This window comes from Pongo pygmaeus, chromosome 11, assembly GCF_028885625.2.
Source record: "Pongo pygmaeus isolate AG05252 chromosome 11, NHGRI_mPonPyg2-v2.0_pri, whole genome shotgun sequence".
NCBI lineage: Eukaryota > Metazoa > Chordata > Mammalia > Primates > Hominidae > Pongo > Pongo pygmaeus.
Genome location: NC_072384.2, coordinates 127744159 through 127768298, shown reverse-complemented (window position 1 = coordinate 127768298; position 24140 = coordinate 127744159). Strand labels below are relative to the sequence as shown.

Sequence of the window (24140 nt, the reverse complement as noted above, 5' to 3'; positions counted from 1 at the left end):
CAAAGACGGGGCTTTCTATACCTCCACTCCCAGCTCTATTGCCTGAGACAACAACAAGGTGCCTCCCTGTTTCAAGTGGGTGAGCTGGGCCCTGACAGCTATAAAACCTGGGGATGCACTGGGCAGCCAGCCTGGAACTGGATGCCTGTGCAAAGTAGCAGAGGTATTTCATTCTGGGCACATCAGTTCAAATTGTGTGGGTGGACAGTTCCACCCTATCTAAACAAACAGCATGTAGAGTCAACACCACTGCTGTTTCCCTGTTTTGAGAAATGTGAAAGTAAAACTGAAGAAATTTAGTGTGAAACACATCCTTAACTAGAGTAGAACAAAAATAATAAAATATAATGGCTCCAAAGTTACATTTAGCTCTCACTTGTACGTTGTTTGGCCCACACTATGTTTTTGTAAAGTTTTGGCTTAGTTGCTAATATTTAGAATTTGAGAAGTTTCTAATAAAAACTGGATTCCCAACTTCTCTCTTGAAGTGAAGCTGGCACAATTGGGCTTGAATTCCAGCATGCTAACAACTAGGCTCTGCAGATTGTCTGTTACCCCATTGCCTTACTCCTTACTTCACCTGCTGGTCTCATTGGGGTCTCAACTCTCTCATTTTGCAGATGAGAAAACTGAGGCTCAGAGTGGTCAACAGCCTTGCCCAACAGCAGAGTTTCTCTGTGAAGGGAGCCATGTTGGTTCACGTTGCCCAATTATCAGTGAATGTTGTGATTCCTTTTTCTACAAGATTAAGGCACATTTCATAATTTTACTGGCATATTTTCTCTCTAACCCAGCAGGTACACTGGAAATGATAATCCTGAAAACTTTTTAATGAAAGACTTACTTCAAGTGATGAGAAAAACAATACAAATGGATTAATTTCAGCAAGAAGTCACCAAGATCTGGCCAAACTCAAAACAGAAAAGTTTACATGTAAAAATAATAAAGGAATGTAACAACAGAATTGAAAATGGTATAACTAGAGTTTGCATGGTCCCCAAGCATTACTTTTTCAGGCTGATCCTTACACAAGTACAATTCTTCCACCCCTTCCCAATCTCACTCCTGTTCTTCTAAATTCAGAAACATGTGCAAACCCTGCTCTGGATCTCTTCTCCAGGCTTCCCCACAAAATACATTTCCTTTAGGATTTTGCTTTTTTGGATTTATTTGTCCCAGTTAAAGCTGGTAGAGGATCCCCACTGACTTGCATGAGTTTTATCTATCATGCCTGGTAGCATTTAAATACCTGGGCTGGGAATTCCTAATGTATGCAAAGTGCATTTTTGTTAGAACCAGCTACACAAACAGATTACACGGATTACAAATGTCCTTTAGAATGTGAAACAGTGAATAACCTAAATGTAAACTGATAGGGAAATGGTTCAATTAACTTTGGCATATTGTGAAATACTGTGCAACAAAGCAAAAAGAAAAACAGGAAGATCTTAAATACTGCCATGGACTGGTCTACAGGCTGCAAAGGAATACAGCACAGTATCATTACATTAAAAAGCCAACAAAAACATACATATATGTTTGTGGGTTCATATGTGTGTGTGTGTAAATTCATGGACAATGTTTGGAAAACAACATCAAACATGAAAGTGGTAAAAGTGGATACCTCTTGGAAGACAGGGAAATGGGGAGAGGTATGGGGGTGTCAGAGAGGGCTTTAGTTTCACCTATAATGTCTGCAATGTCTTCATTTAATTCAAGTAGGAAAAATTTGGATTGTATGTGACCATAGATTCTAAAATTCTTTTCATGTAACATATATAAATATTTCTGTGACCGTTAATTTCCAATCATAATCTCAATGATAACATTTGTAAAAACATCTGCTCATCCTTGGAAATGAAATTTCCTATGCCACGTTATCACCCAAAACAACTTTTTAAAGTGTAAAAATAACAAGTATCTGAAAAGTTAAAGTTTACTTTCACAAGGTAAGATCAAGTGAGTCAACTCTAGAAGGCACAATCGTTTCGAGGACAATCAATTTCTATTTAATGGCAAAGAATAAGAAATATGGGATGGATTTAAATAAATCCAGTTGCACTCAAATTCCAAGTCAAAAATCAAATCAAAGTGTCAGATTGCTTAATTGATTCTAACCTGAGTTCGATTTCTAAGGTGTTCTTAATTTTTCAGTGATAGCACTTGCTTTTCCCAACAATAGCAAAGGATAACTGGAGGACAAGTTTTGCAAGGAAGAAACTGAGCCCCAGAGAGGTCAGGGTTTAGTGTGACGTCCCAGCTAGGAAGTAGCGGCTGGGACTCCCTGCAGGTGTCTCCTGCCAGCCCTCTGTGCGCTGGGCCAAGCTGCTTGATTTGATTCACCAGCGTGACGCCGTGCATCTCCACATCCGGTGTTCTCACGTATCATCCCTGGCGATTATCTATGTGTCTATTTTTTAATTTACTGACCTCTGGAGGCCTGTCCCCGCCATCCCTGACTCCTAGGCACTGGACAAGCCCCCTCCTCGCCTCTTTCCCCAGCCCCGCGCATTCCACCTGTTCCAGGGCATCCCCGCTTGCTCCCTTCCGCACGCTGCCTGTCCCGGGACCTGCGTGAAGCCTGCAGCCCCGCCACTAGCGCGGCAGCCGCTCCACTACCGCGCCGCTGCGGGTGGGGCCAGCGTGTCCCCCGGACGCGTGGAGGGGGGATGGAAGTGCGGGGGTGGGGGTCGCGCAGCCCCCACTCACCTTGCTGGCTGCGGGCGCCGCCGCCAGGAGCACCAGCAGGAGCGGCAGTAGGAGCACCTGCGGCCTGGGGGCCGTCCGGGGGCTCATGGTGGGCGCGCGCTCAGAGCCTGGGCGAGTCCGGGGACCCGCAGGTTCTCAGGCCACCGCGTCTCCTGCGCAGCGCGGCTCTGGGAGCCCGGCTGGAAAGCTCGCCTCGCCACTCGGCCGGGGCGGGTTTTGTAGGGCTCGGTCGCACTGTTCGTCCCTCCCCACCCAGGCTTTTTGGTTGTGGCTCCAAGGGAGGAAAGACGTGGCTCAGGTCCCGCCCTCATACCCCCGTCCCTCCCAACTTACCAGGCAGTGTCCCTTCTACCCGGGCATCGTGCCCAGGAGGCGAGAAAGGGCTGGGCGCCTGAGGGGCAGGTGGGCGCGGATCCAGGGTAAGGGGTTAAGGAGGTGATGCTCCCAAGGTCCGGGGGCCCAGGCGGGGAAGTGGGGTGCGGGTCGGAGGTGGGGAGTTTGGGGGTGTGCAGTGGGGAGGTGGCTGCGCAGGGTGGAGGGAGTGGCCAGCGGCCCTGCCCAGATTAAGCGGGAGGCGCGCCGGGAGTCTGCACTCGGGAGGCCTCGCTTGCTCCCCGCGCCCGCGGCGGTCCGCGTTCCCCGCCTCCAGCCCGCCTCCAACTTGCTGCCGCCGGGCTTGGCTGCGAGAGCGCCGCGAAGAGGCAGCGGGGCGCGGGTGGATTGGGGCTGGAGGTGCGCCTCCCGTGGGCGGGCAAGGTGGCGTCCCCACAGGTAAGGCGCTCATAGGTGGGGCAACCGCTGTCCCAGGGCCCCGGCACCTGCCTGGGAGGGGCAGTGGAGGGAGCATGGCATTCAAGGGGTGGTGGCGGGCCCGGCTGGGGAGTTGTGGCCCTGGGGTCACCAGAGGAGAGCGCGTCTGGCTCCTGGGTTTGTCTGCCTGGGCTTTAACTGGGTGCTGTGTGTTTTGATTAATTTGGAGGCTCGAGTTACCGGCCTGGCAGTCGGGGCACTCCAAAATGCCAAGAGAAAGAGGCAGCTGAGGGGAAAGAGAAAGCCCATCTTATTCTCCGCTGAGTTGAACTGCTTTTCAGGTCAAATCTTATCTGCGGAAATGCAGGGCAAAACAAGACTCAGCTCTGGTCAGGGTGCGCTCTTCCTGGGGGTGGCCTGCGATGCAAATGTGCCAGGGCACCGTCCTCCAGCAGGCTCTCTCCGTTTCCTGTGCCACAGACCACACTGGCTCTGGTAAAGCAATTAGACTCTTTCTCAGAAGAATGTTGTGAAATGCATAAAATACAATTAAATCAGAATCAGTTTTATTGGAATGCAATTATGGAAGTCCTCAAGTCGTGATATAGTAACTAATACAGGTGCATCATCATTATTGCATTAAATAGCTTGATTTAACAGCAGGCCGATTAAGCAACAGTAATGTCAAAGTAGTGATGACTGCAAATGGTATTTTGGGATAATAGCCCAAACTGAAATGTGACATGAAAATACCAGTGGGTGCAAATTATCAAGAACTGCCAATACTACTGTGCTCTGTTGCCTGTGCTCATAAGGGAAGGACATGTTGAACTTCTGTGACATGTTACTAAAAATAAAGATGCAACTTATTTTCCTATATGAGTTTCCTATACAGATCACCTGAATTCCATCCTCAGGTTAAGAATCTTTGCTTTGGAACAGTGTTGCTGATATTTGCTGCAGTTGGTTTCAGACACCAAGTATGATCATGCAGTTGGTTACCGATTGTAGGGAACCACTTGCTTGCAGTTAAATTTGGGATCTATCGGTATCTTAGATCTTTGTAGCCATGCAGGTAGGCAAAACCCTAACAGTGAATGAAGACACTCCTCCCGTTCCTTTTATTTTGACTATAGCATGAATCTTACAGTCTTCTTTCTGTTTTTTATGCCAGTGATTCTCAACTATCGTTGTGCATTAGAATCTTTGGGAGGATCAAACAATGTTGCTACCCAGACCATTCCAAGCCAATTTTATCAGACTCTCTGGCTGTTTTAAAATTTCCTGTACATTCCCATGCACAATCAAGTATGAGAGCTCCTGTTTTCACGAATATGTGAAAATTTCACGCACATGTTGAATTAGGATATATTCTTAGTAGAATAATAAAAAGCACATATATTAAACTCTTCATTACAACTTGGGAACACTGCGGAATTTATGACCATATCGCAGATGTTGCCGTGTGGTATACAGTAGCTTCTTTCCATTGGTAGGGAAGGTTCTTCTGGAAACTTCTGCCACTCTTGTGGAATGAAACAGCAGGTGTTCTGTTGATGAAGTGACAGTGTCCAAGAGTTCTGAGAGTCACATGATTATCTTTCACAAACTGACAGTATTTCATTTTAAAGAGTACAAACAAAAAAATCTCAATGCTAATGTTAAATGCTTCTTCTCTTTGCCAAATTCCAGAAGATTCCTCAATTTGAATTTTAATTGCCTTTTCCTGAAACCAAGTCATTTTGTTGGAGGACTAGACTTGGTTTTATCAATTTTGGAACAGGAAGTAGCAGTCAACTGCAAGTCATTTCTGTTGCAGATACAGAGCCGGAAAGAAACTTGTGATGTAAATACAGCCAGAAAGAGGCAATGCTGGAGAGCTTGACCTCTGGAGTAGACTCTGGAGTTTTGAATCCTTTCCATACTTACTAGTGTGACCTAACCTCTCTGGGCTGGAGTCTTCTCTCTATAAAATAGACATACTCACCGTACCCACCTCAGGGAGTTTTTGGAATCTAATAAGCTAGCAAAAACCCTTTGTGCAGGATCTTCACACAATAGTCACATAGTGAAATTTGATTCTTTTTTTGTACAGAGGAAAATAGGTGGCCCTGATGAGAAATGGTGGCATGTGGTAGAGATGCTCTTCTGAGCTCAGTACTAAAACAGCAGGAGGCAAGCATAGCCTGTGAACTCCTTTGAGGTTAATACACTTCCAAGGCCTCTAAAACCTTGCCTTGGCATCCCTTGGGACCAGCAGCATTGGCCTCTCTGGGAGCTTGTTGGAAATGTAGAGTCTCAGGTCTCACTGTGGATCCACTGAATCAGATCCCACATTCACCAAGATCTCCAGGTGATTCGTATGCACCTGGTACTTAAAACTCTGGGAAGTTGCTTATCTAAAAGCCACATTTAACCACCCATTCCCCACCTGCCACCTTTAGAACAGTGTTTGACAGGCTCACCTGTCAAACATAAACAGGTGGTGTTAATTAACTGGAAGGCTTGATTGTTAAAAAAATTGTCTTTGGGTCAAGAGAGTTGATTTTTCACAGTTGGTTCTTTAAATGTAAAACAGCAAGAGGAAAGGAGGATGGTTCTTTTTGTACATTCAAAGGACACAGAGGTCTCTATTTTTTTACTTTGATGCCATGTAGGAGTTTTAAACAAAATGAATGGTTATTGTCTTTGACAAGTCCTATGTAATTTGTTATCACGGTATCATGTCCGTTTTCTACACAATGTTTAAATAGTTGTGTCTGCTTCACTGCGTTTCAATGTAAGCCCCATTAGGGCAGGGGCCATTTTTGTGTTCTTTACTAATGTTGAATGAATGAATAAGGCTGTTACTGCTTCCTGAATGAATTAATGAAAGCACAAATGAAGTTGAATGACTTGTCAAATTCACCCAGCATTCACACTTAGTCTGGTTTCTTCCTAAGTTCATGATCTACCTCTAGCTTTCATTGCAGAGGGACGTGCCTCTGCTTTTAATGAGATACGAGATACACCTCTTATGCTGCCCATAGCTGCTTCATTAATCTTGTTTTATTTCATCTCCCCTCTTAGCCATCCTTTTTCTCTCAAGAACTTTCTCTTTTCCACACCTCTAAAACAATTAGGCTCTTGGGTGCTTTTAGAATCTGAGTGATTACCAACTCATGTCATTTCTTGCCATTGCATCTCTGGACTCCTTCTCTGCTTCTCTAAGATCATGGCTCCTGCCTTGCACTATCATCTGTGGATTATGGTAGCTATCTAGCTAGTTTTCTGTCCTGCAGGCTTTCTACTCTGAAACTAATCTTCTATGTAATTATCAGAGTTACCAATTAAAATTGCACATTATGCTAGCAAGGACAGGTGACTTTAGAGGCAGTTACAAACAATCCCCCCAATCCAGAGGCTTATCATTATGGAAGCTTTCTCATCATTTCTACTACATGTTCATTACAGGACATGGGGAGTTGGGAGTGGGGTGGGGGTCCTCTAGTTTATTGTAGCCACTCAGGAACCTCCTGGAAATTCCCTCAACATCTTCTCTAATCACTTCAGAAGGGGAAGAGAATGTGCTAAACTAAAACTACCCTTCAACCTTCCTCCTAGATGTGACACAGGCTACTTCTACTCACATTTCACTGGCTAAGTGGATCATGTGATGATGCTTTATTCTGTAAGGGGCAGGGAAATGAAATCTACCACATGCCTGGAAAGAGTGGGAAACAGGTGGTAAATGTCAGTAATACTCATCACACACATTGTGCCACTTGTTTGTTTAAAAGCTTCCAGAAGTTCCCCTTTAACTTCACAACGGATTTCACATTTCTTGGAATAGAATAGTGTGGTCTCAAGTCAACTTTTTTGTTTTATCTCTTGTGTCATCCCAAGCTTTTTATGATTTCTCTGGTTCACTATACAGACTTCCTCATCTCACACCTTCATATTTACTATTGCCTCTGCTCACAGGGACCTCCTCCTTAGTCTGTCTTCTACAACTACCTGTACTTTAAGATCTAGGTCAAGGATTAAAGAGCATGGTCTCTGTGAACACCTTTGTCCAGAACTTTATTATATAGCACAGAAATAATGTGTGTTGATTTATTGTTCTATATTACAAAGCCTTTGAGGGAAGGCTCAGAGATTGTTTGTTAAGTGTATTAGTCTGTTCTCATACGGCTATGAAGAATCACCTGAAACTGGGTAATTTATAAAGAAAAGAGGCTTAATTGACTCACAATTCTGCATGGCTGGGGAGGCCTCAGGAAATTTACAGTTATGGTGGAAGGCACCTATTCACAGGGCAGCAGGAGAGAGAATGAGTGCTGAGCGAAGGGGGAAGCCCCTTATAAAACCATCAGATCTCATGAGAACTCACTCAGTATCATGAGAACAGCATGTGGGAAACCACCCCCATGATTCAATTACCTCCCACTGGGTCCCTGCCATGACACATGGGGATTATGGGATTAGAATTCAAGATGAGATTTAGGTGGGGACACAAAGTCAAACCATATCATTAGGGAATTTAAAAAGTACATTTCTTGAGGTATAATCTATGTTCCATAAATTGCATCCACTTAAAGCATGGAATTGAAAAAGTTTTACCGATGCATCCACCCTGTGAAACCACCACTGCCCATCAAACTACAGTATTTTTCTATCACTCCCAGAAGTTTCTTTCTGCCTCTTTGCTATCCATCCCTCTTTCCACACCCCATCCTCAGACCACTACTGATCTGCTTTCTGTCACTGTAGACTTCATTTTAGTTGGCGTTTTCTAGAATTTTGTGTTGATGGAATTACACCGTGTATACTGTCTTACATCTGGCTTCTCTGATTCTGCATAGCAATATTCAGATGCATCCGTGTTGTGTGGATTAGGAGTTTGTTATTTTCTATTGCTGAATAGTATTCCATTGTGTGGAGATCACACTTTGAAAAAAAATCCATTTGCCTATTTTTGGGCATTTGGATTGTTTCTAGTTTGGGGCTACTACAAATCAAGCTACTATGAATATTTTTCTACAAGTCTTTCTGTGGGCATGCATTTTCATTTCTCTCAAGTAAATACCTAGGAATGAAATGGTTGGGTCATATGGTAGATGTACATTTAATTATAAAAGAAATAGTTTTCCAAAGTAGTTTTATTCTACCTTCTCAATGCAAGGTAGAATATAATGCATAGGAGTTCCAGTTGCTCCATATATTTATTTTGCTGTTAATTTTTTAATTTTAGCCATCCTAATGTTTATACAGAGGTATCCCAGAGTGGTTTGCATTTCTCCAATAACTAACGATGTTGAATATCTTTTAATGTACTTATTGAACATTCATGTAGCTTCTTTTGTGAAGTGCCTATTCAAATCTTTTTTCCACTTAAAATTTGGCTTTTTATCTTCTTATTATTGAATCATAAGAGTTATTTATATATTGTGGATACAAGATCAATGTTAGATACAAGTATCGTGAGTATTTTCTCCCATTCTGAGAATTGTCTTTTCATTTTCTTATTATTTTTAATAAGCAAAAGTGTTTTTTTGATGGAATATAATTTATAATTTTTTTCTTTTGTGATTTGTGCTTTTCTTGTTACCTGAGAACTCTATACCTAGGCCAAAATTGAAGAAACTTTCTCCTATGTTTTCTTCATGTGTAGTATTGTTACTTTTACCTCAGTGATCTCTTTTAAGTTAATTTCTGGGTATGGTATGAGATAAGGATTCATTAAATATTTTTTCCATGTGAATATCCAGTTGTTTTGGCACCAGTTGTTGAAAAGACCTTTTTCCCCCACTAAATTGCCATGGCACCTTTGTGAAAAATCAATCAATCATCATGTTTGAGTCTTTTTGTTCCATTTATCTACATGTCTATTCATCCACCATCATTCTTATGACTGTAGTTTTTTAGCAAGACTAGTGTAAGTCCTTCAACTTTGTTGCTTTTCATAGAAATTGCTTAGGCTATTCTAGGTCATTTGCATCTATATATATATGGATTTTATTCGTTAATATTATGTTAAGGAGAGTCATGTTTATATTCACAAGATATATTGATGTAGTTTTCCTGTAATGTCTTTGTCAGTTTTGGTATCTGAATTTGCTAGCCTCATCAAATAAGTTGGCCAGCATTCTCTTTTTTTTATATTCAGAAAGAGTATATAAAAAAACTGGTATTATTTCTTCATTAAATATTTGATAGAATTCACTAGTAAAGCCAACTAGCCCTGAAGTTTTCTTTGGGGAAGGTTTTTACTTACAAAATTCATTAATTATAAATTTAATTGCTATAGGGCCATTTAAATTTTCTATTGTTTCTTGTGTCAGTTTTGATAATTGATGTCTTTCACAAAATTATTTATTTCCTCTACATTGTTAAATTTATTGACATATAATTATAAGAAGATTATCTTTTTAATCCCCTTTGTCATTTGATACTGTCATAATGTCATTTTTAATATTCCCAAGTTTTCAGATTTATCAATTGTATGCAGAACCAACTACCAACGTTGGGTTTCATTGATTTTTCTCTACTGTTTGAATGCTTTCTCTTTTGTTAATTTCCTCTTTAATATTTATTATTTTCTTCATTTTGCTTCAGGTTTAATTTGTTCTTTTCCTAGTTTTCTAAGATAGAAGCTTAGGTAATTGATTCTTTATTTTTTTTCTTTTCTAATAGGAACTTTTATACCTAGAAGATCCTTTTCTGCACTGGGTTAGTTGCATCCTGTAAATTTGGATATGTTATGTTTTTATTATCATTCAGCTCAAAACATTTTCTGATTTCTTGACTCATGGGTTATTTGGAAGTGTGCTGTTTAATTTCCAAATATTTGGGACTTTCCTAGATGGCTTACCATTGAATTCTAGTGTAATTCTCTGCAAGATTTCAGTTTTTTGAAATGTGTTGAAACTTGTTTTATAATCCAGCACATGATCTATCTTGGTGGATATGCCATGTTCGCTTGAAAAGAATATATACTATGATGGCTTGGTATAGTGTCCTAGTATGTATTAAATTAAGTAAAGATGGTTGATAGTGTTGTTCAGATCTTCTGTGTCTTAACTGGTATTATACTTTGTTCTATCAATAACCAAGAGAAGATTATTAGTTCCTAACTATATTTTAGGATTTGTCTATTTTTTCCTTCAATTTTGCAGTTTTTCCTTCATCTAATTTGAAGTTCTGTTGTTAAGCACATATATTAATACTTATAGCTTTCTGCAATATTAATTTTTAAATCATTATCAAGGGTCACTGCCTATCCTGAAGTCTTTTTTATGTGCTGTTAATATATCCATTATAGGTTTCTTATGCTGACTGTTTGTGGTATATCTTTTTCCAGTCTTTTATTCTCAGAGTGAATTTATGCTGACTGTGATTCTACCTAGAATTGTTCTTCTGTATATCTCCTTCTAAGTAACTGAAAAATTTATCCCTTGTAATTTTTCTCTCCTGATGTTTAAAAGATACTTTATAAGGTACTGTCATAGCTTATTCCTTTTTTTTCCCTCATTTCCCCAGATCTTCCTTCCTTCCTAAATCAAGTCTTGTCTGCTTTCTGGGGTCTGCCTGGTGTGCCCTGGTTTTCACTTTTTTTTTTTTTTTTTTAAAGACAGGTTTCACTCTGTCACCTAGGTTGGCTGCAGTGGTGTGATCTCCACTCACAGCAACCTCTGCCTCCTGGGCTCAAGCGATTCTCCCACCTCAGCCTCCCACATAGCTGAGACTACAGGCACGTGCAGCCCAGCTGGCTAATTTTTTTTTTTTTTTGATAGAGATGTGGTTTCACCATGTTGCCCAAGCTGGTCTCAAACTCCTGGGCTCAAGTGATCCATCCACCTTGGCACTCCAAAGTGCTGGGATTGCAGGTGTGAGTCACCACGCCTGGCCGGATTTTTATGTTTATTGCTTTTTCCCAATATATTGTGAGCTCTTTTTTTTTTCTCCATGGCAGATTAGAAAGGAAGGAAAGAAACATTTATTGAGCTGCTCCTACATGCCAGGCATTGCGGTAGGCACCAAGTCCTACTCATTTAAGTCCGTTAGGTATTAATTTACACACTGAGAAATCAGGTGTTCGCAGGGGCTACAAACTTGCTAAGGATTACATGGTGAAGTGTAATTTTTAGTTGCATAATTAATTAATTACTTATATGATGGGAGTCATCAAGATCTGAACACAAATCTTATTAACTTCAAAGCTCTACTTTTATTCACTAACCATGAGCACACAGATAGCAATGGAGGGAGGCAGATGGTTTCCATGGAGGGGAAGTGGCAGCAGAGGTGAGAAGTCATCGAAAGCAAATGCTAGCCTCACATTGTATTTGGGAGTGGGCCCTGCCTAGTGGAATTGTTGAGTATTACCGCTGGAGTTCACCCCCAAGGCAATTCTGGGAGGTTTGAAAGGTCCAGAGAATTCAGATAGAGTCTCCAGCCCTACTTAGGGGGAAAATCATAAAGCAAAACAAATGTGGGGGATTAGTGGTTTTGGCAAGAGACTTGACAATACTCTGAATCAAGATGTCATTCTTAACTTGGAGGCAAAGGGCTCCTCTGATTTGGAAAGTCAGTTGTATAATTTTGGAACATGTATTACCTTCGTGTGGTTCCGAGAAGTGACATTATTATGGTTGCTGTCAAATTTTCTGTTGATATTGGGAGGAGACCTCAAGGGGAAAATGATAATAAAAGCCTATATTGCCAGATGGTGGGTGAACTGAGATCTGGTCCAATTGCACTAGAAAACTCAACTCCAGTGTCAACTGAAGACTCTGCAGCAGTCTCAAACAGTTCAGCTGAATCTGGAGGGAAGGAAAGGTGGGGGTAGGCTTGGCCATAGTCCAGCACATTCTGATCAAGTTGGAACTCCGAGTCATTCTCAAGAATTTAGTTGAGTAATTGTCCAGTTTCCCTTGCTGCTTCTCAGAAAACATGAAGCTCCATCCACATTCCGGTGGTCCATGGACCACACAGACTCATGACCCACTTTGAAAACCTTGGGATGTGGGATGAGAGTGACTGTTTTGCTAAAGAGCTCAAACCAACCTAAATTCTTTGAAAGTCTGAAGGTAGGGTCAACCCCAAAAGGTGGGATTTTAGAAAGAGCAAAACCAAGTAACCAGCTTGTATGTTGGGAAATGGTTAGGTTGACTCTGAACAGAAAAAAATGTAGCCCTCCAAAGGAAGTGTCCAGGTGGATGGAGGTGAATAGGACATGTCATTCTATTTCTGGGAACACTTTCATGACCTCTGAGATCCTTTGCTTATTTCTCTACAAAAGCTGAATATTCGAGAATTCTATTTTAGAAAGAGAAATGTATATAGAAACAGGTGTTCAAGCAGTCACAAAAATTATTTCAGAAAGAGAGTATTCAGATGGCTCAGCGTCAAAAGGCCAAAAAAGAAAGTATGTGCAATCATTAAGTTAGTAGTAAATTATTTTACTGAACCAATAAAAAATTATCATTAAACAGAAATCAAAGATTTAATGTTACTTTGGAAGAGGAGAAAACATTTTTATACTTCTGTTACCTTTCTGTGACCGGAAGCATCCAATACTCAGTGTTCTGTTTATCTGGTCCCCCAATCTTAGACATTCTCCTCCCCCATTCGATGAGAACCCCAGCAGGGTGTATTTGTTTTCAAGATTGGGTTGCTGAGAAAATAAATTCCCTGTGGTAGAGATAATGATTTGGAAGATCTCAGATCTTGTTCCCAAACCTGTCATTTGGAAAGCATTGGGCAGAGACTCATAAGAAGTCCCAGGGGAACTGGAGTTCAGGAATTTTCATAAAGGAGTGAAGTGGGGAGAAAAAAGGCTCATGGAGTTAGAGGAGGATAACAAAATGGTATTTGCTCAATGTACATGCTGGAAATTACTGCCACTGGGAAAGAGGTTGTGGATCTTGCTTGGGTTGGTGAGCAAGGTGGACGTCAAAGGCCCAGGGTGCTTATGTTCCATTTCCCTCTTGGAAGAGAGGAGGAGGAGGAGGAGGAAGTGAGCTGCTTCCTGTGGTGGTGGAGCTTTGGACCCAGCTGTGAAGGGTGGGGCCGTGCCTTCTGTCCAACTGGGCTGCAGAGGTCAGTTTGCTCAAGTAAATTGACTATAAGACTTTATGTCAGGAATGGGGCAGCTCTCAGGAGTAAGCTGATCATTTATCCTTTCATGAAACCATCTGTCCTTCTCTTTTCACATTTTCCTCTTTTGAAACAGGTTTTTATGCTTACTCAGTGTGTCCGTTTTCTCTATATTCAGTTTTGCCCTTCACTTTGGCCTGCCTCAGCCATCTAATGTCCAATTCTACCTCAGGGTATCTCCTGATGCATTTTTCTTTCTTCATCTCTCTCTTTCTCTCCTCTCTCGGTTTCCTAGTTTCAACTCTCCTAAAGGAGTGATCCACATTCTGTCTGTACCATCCTCATCCCAGAGTCAGTTCTCTGTCACTCAGCCAAGTTCTGAGTTGGGCTGCTTTGGGTCAGTGGCTTATCTCGAGCCTTTCCGTGTGGCTGGGGAGACAAAATCAGGTGATAGAAAACCTGGCCATGCCTCCACATAGCTGAGCTGAAAGTGGGGCTCTGACACAACTGTAGAGAATGCTCCCTTCTTGAGAATAACAGCAAAATACAGCATGCCCTTTAAAAGGCACAGCACCTCTGCAGAAGTTTCCTGTAGAGGGAATCTTCTAAAACTGTTGTCTGCAATGTTAGCGCTATAACACTTTGGCTTGTTGCTGTTACGATATGTTTTGGCTGTGTCTCCACCCAAACCTCATTTTGAATTGTAGCTCCCATAATTCCCAAGTCTTCTGAGATGGACCCAGTGGGAGATAATTGAATCAATGGGGTGATTTGCCCCATACTGTTCTTGTGGTGGTGAATAAGTCTCATGAGATCTGGTGATTTTATGAGGGATTTTCCCTTTCGCTTGGCTGTCATTCTCTCTTGCCTGCCGCCATGTAAGATATAACTTTGCTCCTCATTCACCTTCCATCATGATTGTGAGGCCTCCCTAGCCATGTGGAACTGTGAGCCAATTAACTCCTTTCCTTTACAAATCACCCAGTCTCAGGTGTGTATTTATTAGCAGTGTGAGAACAGACTAAATACAAGTTATGTGTTTTTTGTGATAGTGATAGACTCGAACAGAAACACATTGCTTCATCTATTCCCACATGATGACACCTATTCATTCGTGAGAAGGTAGATGAGTGGAATGCTCTTCTGAGTGATGGGGTATTTTTGTTTGGTGCAGTCAAAAGCTTTGTTGAAACAAAATATTTTGTGCTCTTAACACAGGTGGTTGCAACAAAGAAAACCCTCTTAGATTGTTGTGGACAACATGTGGCTGCACTTTGCAAACTGCAAAGCACCAGGCACACTGCTGTTTACAGTGTCAGGCCAACAGCAAGATGGAGGCTCTGCTCAGCTGTGATCTAGCAGTTGCATCTTAGGCAGGAGAACAGTCATAGAAGTCTCTGCAACTCTTCTGTGGCTGGTTTTAAGGCCTGCTTCTGGTGAAACAGTGGAAAGGGCAGTTTTTAACCTTTAGCAGCTCATTCAAGACAGAGATCTTCAAACTGAAGTACATGGACCCTTGGGAGACAAAACGATTCTCAGGAGTTATGCAAGCAACTTGGAAAATTCACTAAAGGATTCCATTTCCAGATTCTCAATTGTCATGTATATCCTTTTGTAGAATTGCTCTATCCAAAAATGGGTGTTTCTTCCAAGTTTTCACTTCCTCTTTCACAATTGCCCTGCCTTTCAAAAGGAAGGCAACCCCTCAACCACCAATTTTTCCCAAATATTACCACCCTGCTTTGTCCCAGGGTGTAAGAACTGTCTGGGGGCTGAATGAGGGCCAGTGCATTGGCTGTTGTCAAGAACAGGAACCTACCAGCTCCACAACTCCTGGGTCAGGGTGTTTCCAACTTTTTGCTTTCATCATAATGGAGGGAGGACTTGTCAGCCTGGAAATCATTCAAATTAATTCTAGATGATAAATTAGTATCTCGCTCTTGGTATATATGTTAGTTTATTCAGGCTGCTACAACAAAATACCTAAGACTGGGTGATTTATGAACAACAGAGGTTTATTGCCCACAGTGCTGAAGGCTGGGAAGTGCAAGGCCAAGGCACCAGCAGATTCAGTGTCTGGTGCGGGCTGCTTTCTGCTTTACAGATGGTGCCTTCTGGCTGCATCCTCACATGGTGGAAGGAAGGGGCAAACAAGCTCTCTCAGTCTCTTCTGTAAGGGCACTCACCTCATTCTGGAGGGCTCAATCCTCAAGACCTAATTGCGTCCCAGATGCCTCATCTCTTAATACCAACACATTGGAGGTTAAGTCGCAACACACGAATTGGGGGTGCAGGACACAAACATTCAGACCATGGCAGTTTACTACTCAGAGGAAGTTAAAAGAATTGAGTGACATTTGTGTAGCACATTTTTTTCATTCACAACTTCTTGTTTATATTGAATAAATTTTATTAGTACCTACCGTTTTGGAAACTAAAATGGAATAGGATTGTTGCTAAACCTGTCTCATTTCAGTAGAAAGTATCATTGATCTTGAGCTAAATAAGCTAATAAGAAATAAAAAGGCCCAATTCATTCACTAACAACTACATTTCCCACAAAATTTTACTTTCGATATTCGGTAATTGTTTATCAAGATTAAAATTTATGTTTTTGATGAATTATATACTACTAATAATTATAATGAAAGCCAATTTTGGAAAAAATTTTAAGAATTAGAGACTTATAATCATAAGTATTTTGTTGCAGAGAAATATAATAGTGTGATCAATATATTATTTTCAAGTATGGAAATACATTGCATTAGGATATATGTGGGGGAATGGAATGGAAATACGAATTTAAAAAATAGCAATGTAAAATTCCTGTTAAAGAGCTTGTGTGCATATATTTTAAGCTGATGCTGGTAAAAATCAGACTGCTGTGACATTATGATTTATTGGATGCATCTAAAATAATGCTGCAGTAGTTTTATTTTAAAGGTCATCATTTATAATACTCCAGAAATTACATTCTTTGTAGCTATTAAAAGAGAAGATGAAAGTTTTAAGATGTTAAAAAAAGGAGGGCTGATATGGTTTGGCTCTGTGTCCCCACCCAAATCTCACCTTGAATTGTAAGAATCTCCACATGTCAAGGGTGGGACCAGGTGGAGATAATTGAATCATGGAGGTGGTTTCCCCTATGCCGTTCTCATGACACTGAGTGAGCTCTCAGGAGATTTGATGGTTATATAAGGGGCTTACCCCTTTGCTCAGTACTCCTGTCTCCTGCTGCCCTGTGAAGAGGTGCCTTCTGCTATGATTGTAAATTTCCTGAGGCCTCCCCAACCATGCGGAAATGTGAATCAATTAATCTCCTCTTTTCTTTATAAATTACCCAGTCTCAGGTACTTCTTCATAGCAGCTTGAAAGTGCGTAGTTTAAAAATTTTTATTATAAGATAATTCTTACAGTAAGAGAATTCTTAGTAGAAGAGCAGAGAAGTCCAAAGGTAGCTAAGCTGGAGTGTCACCAGGGAGAAGGGACACATACTGGAGTTAACAAACCGGTTCTGCCACTTACTAGCCTTGTGACTTTGCATAATTACTTAAATTGATTCACTTTTTTTCCTGCACAATGAAAATATTAATTTCCTTACTAAATCATGGTAAGAATTAAGTGACTTGATATCCTACAAGTGATCAAAGGGTCAGTTTCTCTCCACTTTTCCCAAGGCCAGTTATCCCTCATTCTTCCTTCTTTCACGCCCTCACTTATAGTCAAAGTTAGTCTCCTTTCATATCCCCTATTAAACATACTTGATTTATATTCAGAAGGTCCCAAAGTATCTTCTATATGTTCATTTACCAAACCAATATATATTGAGAACTTAATACATTCCAGGCACTATGATGGCACTGGGGATACATCTGTGAATAAAAAAAGACAAAATCGCTATTGTCATAGAGATTATATGGTAACCAAGGACATGTGATGAGAATGCATTGGCTACTCCCAGTGTTCTTTCATTGTTTTGGCTAGTGAGAGACCAGTTATGTTTCTGCAAATTGGCCCATCCATCTGTTGTCTGTCCATCCATCCATCCATCCATCCATCCATCCATCCATCCAATTAAAATGTACTGAGAAACTCCTAGGTGTTAGGACCATAATCAGGCCTTCTTTCTCTGGAACGTGACCACAACAACACTCCATTTTAATAAAATTCTCCTCTGTACAACCTTTATCACAATACATGTGAATTTTATTTGTATCATATATTTTGGGATTAAAATGTAAATACCTCTGATTTTTCTTTAATTTTTGACTGTGTTTCCTATTTGTTAAAAAATATCAAATGCAATTTAAGTATTCAAACAATTTGCGTTTTCCTTCCAAAACAAGAATTTGTTTTTATTGAGATGTGCTTTAGACAAGCTTGTCCAACCTGCCTTATTTTGTTGTTGTTCTATTTTGTTTTGTTTTAGGCTTTTAGCAGCCTGAAACCATGATTTTTAGTTTCTGTCTCTAGTGATAAGCAGGAAAGAGAGATGAGGAAGGGGCTTTACTGGCCCAACCAGAAACGAAAACCAGGAACCTATGACTGAATTCTCTCCCTTGGGCACCCCTGAGTTTATAACTAAAACAAATTTAAAATTATGGATTTAGGGGTAGGAAAAGATGTGGGTGTTCAAAGTGATTCGGTTTCTGCTTGAAACTTTATTATAGAATGTTGTTCTACCACTTACTTGGGAAACAAGTCTTCCACACATACAGCATTGAATTAATTTACTCAGATTTTACCTAGAAATTTAAAAATAGTTGGTAATGGCCAGGTGTGGTGGCTCATGCCTGTAATCTCAGCACTTTGGGAGGCTGAGGTGGGCTGATCACCTGAGGTCAGGAGTTCAAGACCAGCCCGGCCAATATGGCTTAACCCCGTCTCTACTAAAAATAAAAAATAAATAAATACATAAAAATTAGCCAGGTGTGGTGGCACACCAGCTACTCAGGAGGTTGAGGCAGGAGAATCGTTTGAACCCAGGAGGCAGAGGCAGCAGTGAGCCGAGATCGCGGCATTGCACTCCAGCCTGGACAATAAGAGCAAAATCCCCGTCTCAGAAAAAAAAAAAAAAAAAAAGTTGGTAACATTGATCATTCCTGGTTTCCTTCTCTCTACCTAATTCTCATAGAGACAGGTCTTTTAAAGAAGCCAAAGTTTTTTAAATGATATGTTTCAATTATTTGAGCCAAATATATCTTTTATCAAAGTAAAGACTTCTTTGAGTCAAGTTTTAAAATATTTTTTCTATTTTATATTGATAAAATTAAATTTTATCTCAATAAAAATATAATTCACAAGATAAAATAAAATTCGGCATTTTAACTTTTTTAAAGTTTACTATTCAGAGGTTTTTAGTATATTCATAATGTTGTGCAGCCATAACCACTGCAATTATATCATCCCAGAAAGAAACTCTGTACCTCCCAATTCTTTCCTCTCCCAAACCTTGACAACTATCAATCAATTGCCTATCTATCTGTATGGATTTCCTACTCTGGACTTTTTATATACATAGAATCATAAAATATGTGGCTTCTTTCACTTGGCACAATGTTGTCGAGATTCATTCATGCGGCAGCACATATCAGCACTTCATTCATTTTCATGGCTGAATAATACTCCATTGTATGGATATACCATATTTTCCTTATTTATTCACCCACTGATGGACATGTGGGTTGTGTTCACCTTCTGGATGTTATGAATATGCTTCCATGAATAGTCATGTGCAAGTTTATGTGTGAACATGTGTTTTCAATTATTTTGGGCATATGCCCAGGAGTAGAATTGCTAGATCATATAGTAACTCTATGTTTAACTTTTTGAGGAACTGCCAAAATATTTTTCACAGAGGTTGTATCATTTTACATAAAAATACTTTTATATGTATTTGCTCTATGTGTACAAATATACAAAACTCTATATTTGTATACTAGAAGTTTCCTTTTCTAGTTTCATAAAGTAAAAGAAGGATTTGAGTGAATTTTAACTTGGATGTTCAAGGGAAAAAATTAAACAGAAGAAAATTCCACATAGCAAAATGAAGCAATTATTTATAAATATATAAAAATATATTTTATATTTAAAAATATATATTTTAAAAATATAATATATACACATAATTTTTCCATTTATCAAAAATATATTCATGTTATAGAAAGGGTTTGAAGATTTTTTATTTCTGAAGATAAAAACTGATATTTATTTGGTTTCACCATCACTAAGGAAAGATTGTTGAAGTTACCCTTTAGAAAACATTTCCATAACTATAAAAAAGAAAGTAATTATTTTCAACATTATAATGCATGCTGTGTTTTAAGTGATATATTTATATCTAACAGGAACAGACTTTGACCCAGAGCACAGAACCTTACTTGTCAACTAGAACCTTCTGGAAGAGAAGACTGGCAGAATATTTTTTAAGTACTAAGACGTGCGTGTGATGTGGTCTCTGCACATAGTACTAATGAGGTACTCCTTCGGATTGACCAAGTCCTTGGCCACAGGTCCCTGGTGAGTTTCCTCAGTGTGATTGCCTGCTTTTGTTTAGTAATTTCTACTCAATGTTTGTTCTATGGATGTAAATCATCTGAATGCTTAATATGTCAAAAAGCCAAATCATTCCAGAAAGCTAAAGGTATGTCTGCCATTTCGTGACTCATTTTTATTATTGAACACCAACCCTCTCAATTTTCCCTGAAATGCACCCACATAATCACCAAATGGGAAGTTGCACAAGGAAAGGCCCCAGATTCTTGCTCGCTTACTCACTAGGTTTGAATAGCAAAAGACTTATATGCCCAAAGTTTCAGGGTCCCTATAACTAGAAGACTTAGGACAGACTACTTCACAAGTACAGATTAATAACACCCCCAGCCCCCCACAGATGTCCACATCTTAATCTCTGGAATCTGTGAAAATGTTATGTTACATGGCAAGATGGCAAGGGGTAATTAAAGCTACACATAGAATTATGGTTCCTAATCAGCTGACATTGAGATAGAGGAGTTGACGTGAGCCTGACTATCTGGATGGGCCCAATATAATGACAAGCATCCTTGGAAGTGAAGGAGAGAAGCAGGAGAGCAGTCGGAGAAGGAGCTTTGACTACAAAAACAGAGGCCAGCGGGATGCAGCAAGAGAGATGCAACTGGCCATTGCTGGCTTTGAAGGGCGAAGGGGACCAGGAACCAAGGAATGTGGGCAGCCTCTAGAATGTAGAGAAGGCAAGGAATCAGATTCTCCCCGGGGACCTCCAGAAGGAATACAGCTCTGCCAACACCTTGGTTCTTGGCAGTCAGACCCATTTCAGACTTCTGACCTCCAGAACCGTAAGATAGTATATATGCATTGTTTTAAGCCTCTGAGTGTGTGGTAACGTATGACAGCAGCAATAGGAAAACAGGAAACCAATATGAGATTGTTCAACGAGACTCAAAATGACATTGGGAGTTAACACAGGGAAATGTTAAATAGTGAAAAAATACAAAAAGTTCTGAGGATGATGAACAAGCAATTATGTGGAGTGAAAGAAGCGAAGGTGGTGGGAAGGAATACAGTCCAGTCTTAACTGATTTGGAGTGGACGTAGAAGAAATGGAAAGGAATCTTAATTGTGGATTTTTTTTAAAGAAAAAAAAAGGAATGATCTTATTTTTTAATATCTACAGTGGCAGAAAGAACAAGTCCAGTGCAGGATAAAGAGACTACGAAGGATCTTCGGACCTGGCCCGAGCTGGCAGGGCCATTCTGTCTGCGATCTTTGGAGCATATTGTCCAACTTTTCTAAGTCTGTTTGCTCTTGTATAAAAGGTTTAAGAAACATGCTGTGCCTACAATCCTTGATGAGATTATATAGAGAGAAGCGACAATTGCTATAAAATGCAACATATCCTATTTAAAAATGTCCAGTGATAATAACTCATTTAACAAGCAAGAGTTGTAAATACATATTCAACCTGATTTAAAGCAGTTGATTCCCAGTGTTTAACACCTCCTTTATATTTTTCTATTTATTTATTTGGTTACTACAATGAAAAGCCAACCTGGCTTGTATTGGAATTATCATGAAAACAGCTGGGGAGAGAGGGAATTTAGTGTGGGAGCCATTAAGTATGGGCTGGACCCAGTTACTCATCTTCCAGATCCACAGCTCTGTAAACATCTGTAGTGTCTGTTGGCATCTCAGCAAAAGAGGAAGAAGTAGAGGGTGGAGAACAAAGGCTCACTTAGGACGTGAGGTTTTAGAGAGGAGAAGGCTCTACAGAGAATGAAAGAACAAGGATGGCAGATAAATCACAGCCCAGAACTGAGCCCCAGTTCTCCTACCATCCTTTGGAATGGTGTGACCTGAAGTTCTAACCACAGCTGTTTTAAGCATTAAATAAGATGATGGATCCAGAAGCTGTTTGACAAATATAAGGTCTAGAAAATATATGCAAACGTTTAATGGGTGTTTTGTTTTGTTGTTTTGAGACAGAGCCTCACTCTGTTACTCAGGCTGGAGTGCAGTGGCACGATCTCGGCTCACTGCAATCTCTGCCTTCCAGGTTCAAGTGATTCTCCTATCTCAGCCTCCGGAGTAGCTGGGATTACAGACATGCGCCACCATGCCCAGCTAATTTTTGTATTTTAGTAGAGATGGGGTTTCGTCATGTTGGCCAGGCTGGTCTTGAACTCCTGACCTCAGGCAATCCGCCCACCTCGGCCTCCCAAAGTTCTGGGATTACAAGCCTGAGCCACCACGCTTGGCCTTTTAGTGGTCTTTTAAAATTGCATATGTCCTCTGTTAAAATTTGTTTGTAATAATGAAGTTACCCCAGTTGGATTTCTGCCTCACTTATAAGGCCCTGGACTACATAACTTTTCCCTAAATATTCCATATTATTTCCTTTTTTCTCCAAACCATCCTCCCAGTCCAGTTAGGTTTCCTTCCACCTTCCCTCCTTCTAGTTGCTTCCACTAAATGGCATTTGGGATACACTGGTCTCGGCAATGTGTATGTCTGAACAAAGCTGCCTCCTTCCCTCTCTCCTGCAGTTTTCATTCTGAGAATCATCTTCTTTCACTCGTCTGTCCCTCCAGGTCTCACTTTCAGAGGGTCCTCACAGTCCCCAGCACAATGAGGACCACACAAGGGGTTCAACACACACTTCTTGGCTGATTAAAAAGAGGAAAGGCAATGATGGCAGCCAGAGAGAGGAAAGCATGGATCTTGTCACTGATGACAAGTCGGCTAGTAGGAGCAGCCTCATAGAAATAAAAAGTAGCTTTCTGGAATTAATTCCTTTACTCTTTTCCTTTTTAATTTGTTTCACATGAAAAGAAACTGTTTAAATTAATCTGCATTTTTGTTTTTCTGTAGGTCACTTATACTCATTCTCTTTTCTGTACAATATGTATATGGGGTAAGTACATTCACTAGCTCTGGTTGCATTGTGAAAATTCACTTTATAGAATGCATAATTTTTGTTATACTTTCAAAGAAATCACCCTCTGGGACTCAGTTTTCTTACCTGTAAAATGGAGAATAGGACTAAATAAACTCTAAGATTTCTTTTATATTGTATAGTCAAGACTGCTTTCTCAATTGCCTAGGTATTGGGAATTTCTTTATTTTAATATGAACATAACCCTTTCTTTAAAAGTTTTTTTTTGGAGGCAGTCAAGAGGCAGCTGGGCCATTTCAAGATTAAATCAAGAAATACAAGAATAATTTGAACATTTTAGCTCAGAAGAAAAATAAGACCAGAACATTCTGTAATAAGCTATCTTTCTTCTGCTTCCTCACTGAAGAATCCCAGTCATTAAACTCACCCTCAGATGTGTCTGGGAAATCCCACTGTGGCCTGCCTGCAACTCAGGTTGATCTTGAGACAACTGACTTGGTTTAAATCACTCTAGTGAACACATCCCTATCTGTTCATACTCTCCACCTTGGATTTACCCAATGCAATTTCAGTGAGCCAAGTTATTGTAGGTCTTTTCAAAGCAAATCAAAGTGCAAAATCACCTTCTGTTCTCCTTTTCCTACGAGTTGGGAGCAGAAAACACCTGTGTCAAAGAATGAGGAGCCAGTGGTTCTTGGCTCTGCCAAAGATTCATTTCTTAACTTATATAAGACTCAGTTATCTCCTGTATTGAGTAGGGATGATAAGACTTGCCCAACTTTGTTGACATGCATTTGAGAGCACCACCTGAAATAATGAGTGGAAACAATACTGTGATATATACATGTCACAGTATATAGAAAAAATAGAAAATAGAAAAATACATGTAAATAGTACATGTGTTTCTCTTACCTGATTTTTAAAAGTTTATTTTTGTGTTATATTCTTTTTCCTGTTATAAAAGTCTGCAGAGTCCTAGATTTGCTTTTTTTAAAATATTGCATACAAGTAAATATAATTTCTGAATCAAAGATTTTTCTATCCCAGGCTTTCTACCAGCTTGTGGTGTGCAGAGTCTAGAGATTGCACACAGGGAGTGGCCATGCTATCGTTGGGTTTTAAAGGTAGCAGTACAAATTGATGCAGTGTCTGTGGGAAGCAATTCGGTATTACCCATCCGGATTTTGAATGCGTGTACCTAAATGCG

General features: G+C 40.3%; 2 protein-coding genes across 11 annotated transcripts in view; one reads left to right on the top strand and one right to left on the bottom strand.

The window, feature by feature from the left end:
• Window positions 1–3163, bottom strand: part of COL4A3 (collagen type IV alpha 3 chain) — a 148230-nt gene extending 145067 nt beyond the window's left edge. For 4 of the 6 annotated variants that reach the window (XM_054479336.2, XM_054479337.2, XM_063648004.1 and 1 more), the window contains exon 1: window positions 2710–2907. In XM_054479336.2, the coding sequence (XP_054335311.1) occupies window positions 2710–2796 (87 nt within the window). In that variant the 5' untranslated portion in view covers window positions 2797–2907. Of the gene's footprint in view, window positions 1–2709; window positions 2908–3042 lie in introns of those variants that run through there. The other 2 variants (XM_063648006.1, XM_063648005.1) reach the window with 2 other exon arrangements.
• COL4A4 (collagen type IV alpha 4 chain) overlaps window positions 3036–24140 on the top strand; it is a 156814-nt gene continuing 135709 nt past the window's right edge. For 3 of the 5 annotated variants that reach the window (XM_054479332.2, XM_054479329.2, XM_054479335.2), the window contains exons 1-3: window positions 3275–3480; window positions 19887–20058; window positions 22909–22951. In XM_054479332.2, the coding sequence (XP_054335307.1) occupies window positions 19988–20058; window positions 22909–22951 (114 nt within the window). In that variant the 5' untranslated portion in view covers window positions 3275–3480; window positions 19887–19987. Of the gene's footprint in view, window positions 3129–3274; window positions 3481–19886; window positions 20059–22776; window positions 22810–22908; window positions 22952–24140 lie in introns of those variants that run through there. The other 2 variants (XM_054479330.2, XM_054479333.2) reach the window with 2 other exon arrangements.